This window comes from Ichthyophthirius multifiliis (assembly GCF_000220395.1).
Source record: "Ichthyophthirius multifiliis unplaced genomic scaffold scaff_1120509249871, whole genome shotgun sequence".
Lineage (NCBI taxonomy): Eukaryota > Ciliophora > Oligohymenophorea > Hymenostomatida > Ichthyophthirius > Ichthyophthirius multifiliis.
Window position 1 is genome coordinate 1 of NW_004087217.1, and position 1,560 is coordinate 1,560.

Consider the following 1,560-nt stretch of genomic DNA (forward strand, 5'->3'; position numbering starts at 1 on the left):
GGAGAAGGAATACTTTTTCAAAAGGATAAAATGGAAAATCATAGAATGGCAATGGCACCAATTTTCCATTTTAATTCTTATATTAAAGAATTCCGATAATTGAAAACTTAACAAAAAAGACATTTTTAAACTTAATAAAAGAAAATAAACTTGAAAATGTTGATTTGATTGAACTTTTTTAAGAAATTACAGCTGAAGTTATAATTTAATCCTTTTTTAGTAATAATTTTGAAGAAAAAAAATTCTATGGAATGTCTCTTACATAATCTCTTTCTTATTTAATTAGTACTTTAGGCTGTTAATTTAATGAATATAAATATTAATTTTTTGGAACTTTCTTATATGAATTAGGACTTAATGAAAAAGATCGACTTTTAAACAAATAAATAAAAGAATTTAGAGAATTTATTAAAAAAATTGCAATAGAAAGATTAGAAGAAGAATAAGAATTAGAAAAATAAGGAAAAGAAAGCATAAAATATGATCTTATTTATTATCTTAAAATTAAAAATCTTTTAAATGTACTTTCCTTAGATGATATTGTAAATGAATTTTTAACTTTTTATGTTGCTGGAATGGATACTACAGGTCATTTATTAGGAATGATGATTTATTATTTAACATAATATAATGATATGAAAGAAAAATTGTAAAAAGAAATATTAGAAAACACTGATAATTCACACAAAACATTATAAGCATTACCTTATTTAAATGCAGTTATGAAGGAAACTTTAAGATATTATGGTCCTACAAATAATATAATGGGCAGGATAGCAATAAAAGATCATTATTTAGATAACATTTTTATTTATAAAGGAACATCACTTAATATTTTATCTCATGCTATTCATAGAAATCCTATTTATTATAAAGATCCTCATGTTTTTAATCCTTAAAGATGGATTGATTAACCTAATAATATTCCTTTTACTTTTAATTCTTTTAGTTCAGGATAAAGAAATTGTGTTGGATAACATATGGCATAGATGGAAGCTAGAATTATAGTTAACTATTTTATTAAGACTTTTGAATTTGAATGTGATGATAATTATGAAATGATTTATGTTCCATCGTTTTTGCATGGACCTCTTCATAAATTAAGAATTAATTTGAAAGTTAGAGACATAAATATATTAAATAATTGAAAAATTGTTATATTTATTCTTATTTTTTTAATTTTACAAATTATAAATCAAAAATTTTATATATTTAATGTTGAAATTTTTTTAATAATATTTATACATAATTTATTTCAAGTTATATAAATATTAATTGAATTCTTATATTTTTAAACTTATTAAAAAAAATATTTTATTTATTAATTATATTTTTTTAAAACCAATCAAAAACAACAACAAAAATATTAGAAAAAATGAAAAAGTTATTTTCTTATTTTTGCTTGAGTTTAAAAAGAAATTTATAAAAAAAATATAAAAATAATAGTAAATTTTTATTTAAAAATAAAAATAAAAAGCTTTCAAAATAATTAATTAGTTTTGAAATTATTATTTAATCAATAATTAAATTAAAAAAAAAAAAATATTACTTTAGAAAATA

The 1,560-nt window shown here is 18.5% G+C and overlaps 1 protein-coding gene across 1 annotated transcript; it reads left to right on the forward strand. All coding sequences in view use genetic code 6, as the record gives it.

Moving 5' to 3' along the window:
- Positions 1 to 635: 635 nt before the first annotated feature.
- IMG5_039040 (hypothetical protein) lies at positions 636 to 1,118 on the forward strand (the record flags this gene model as incomplete). Its single annotated transcript, XM_004038942.1, has 1 exon — positions 636 to 1,118. A coding segment is annotated over one exon (483 nt), but the record flags the coding sequence as incomplete, so codon positions are not given.
- Between the last annotated feature and the right edge of the window lie 442 nt (positions 1,119 to 1,560).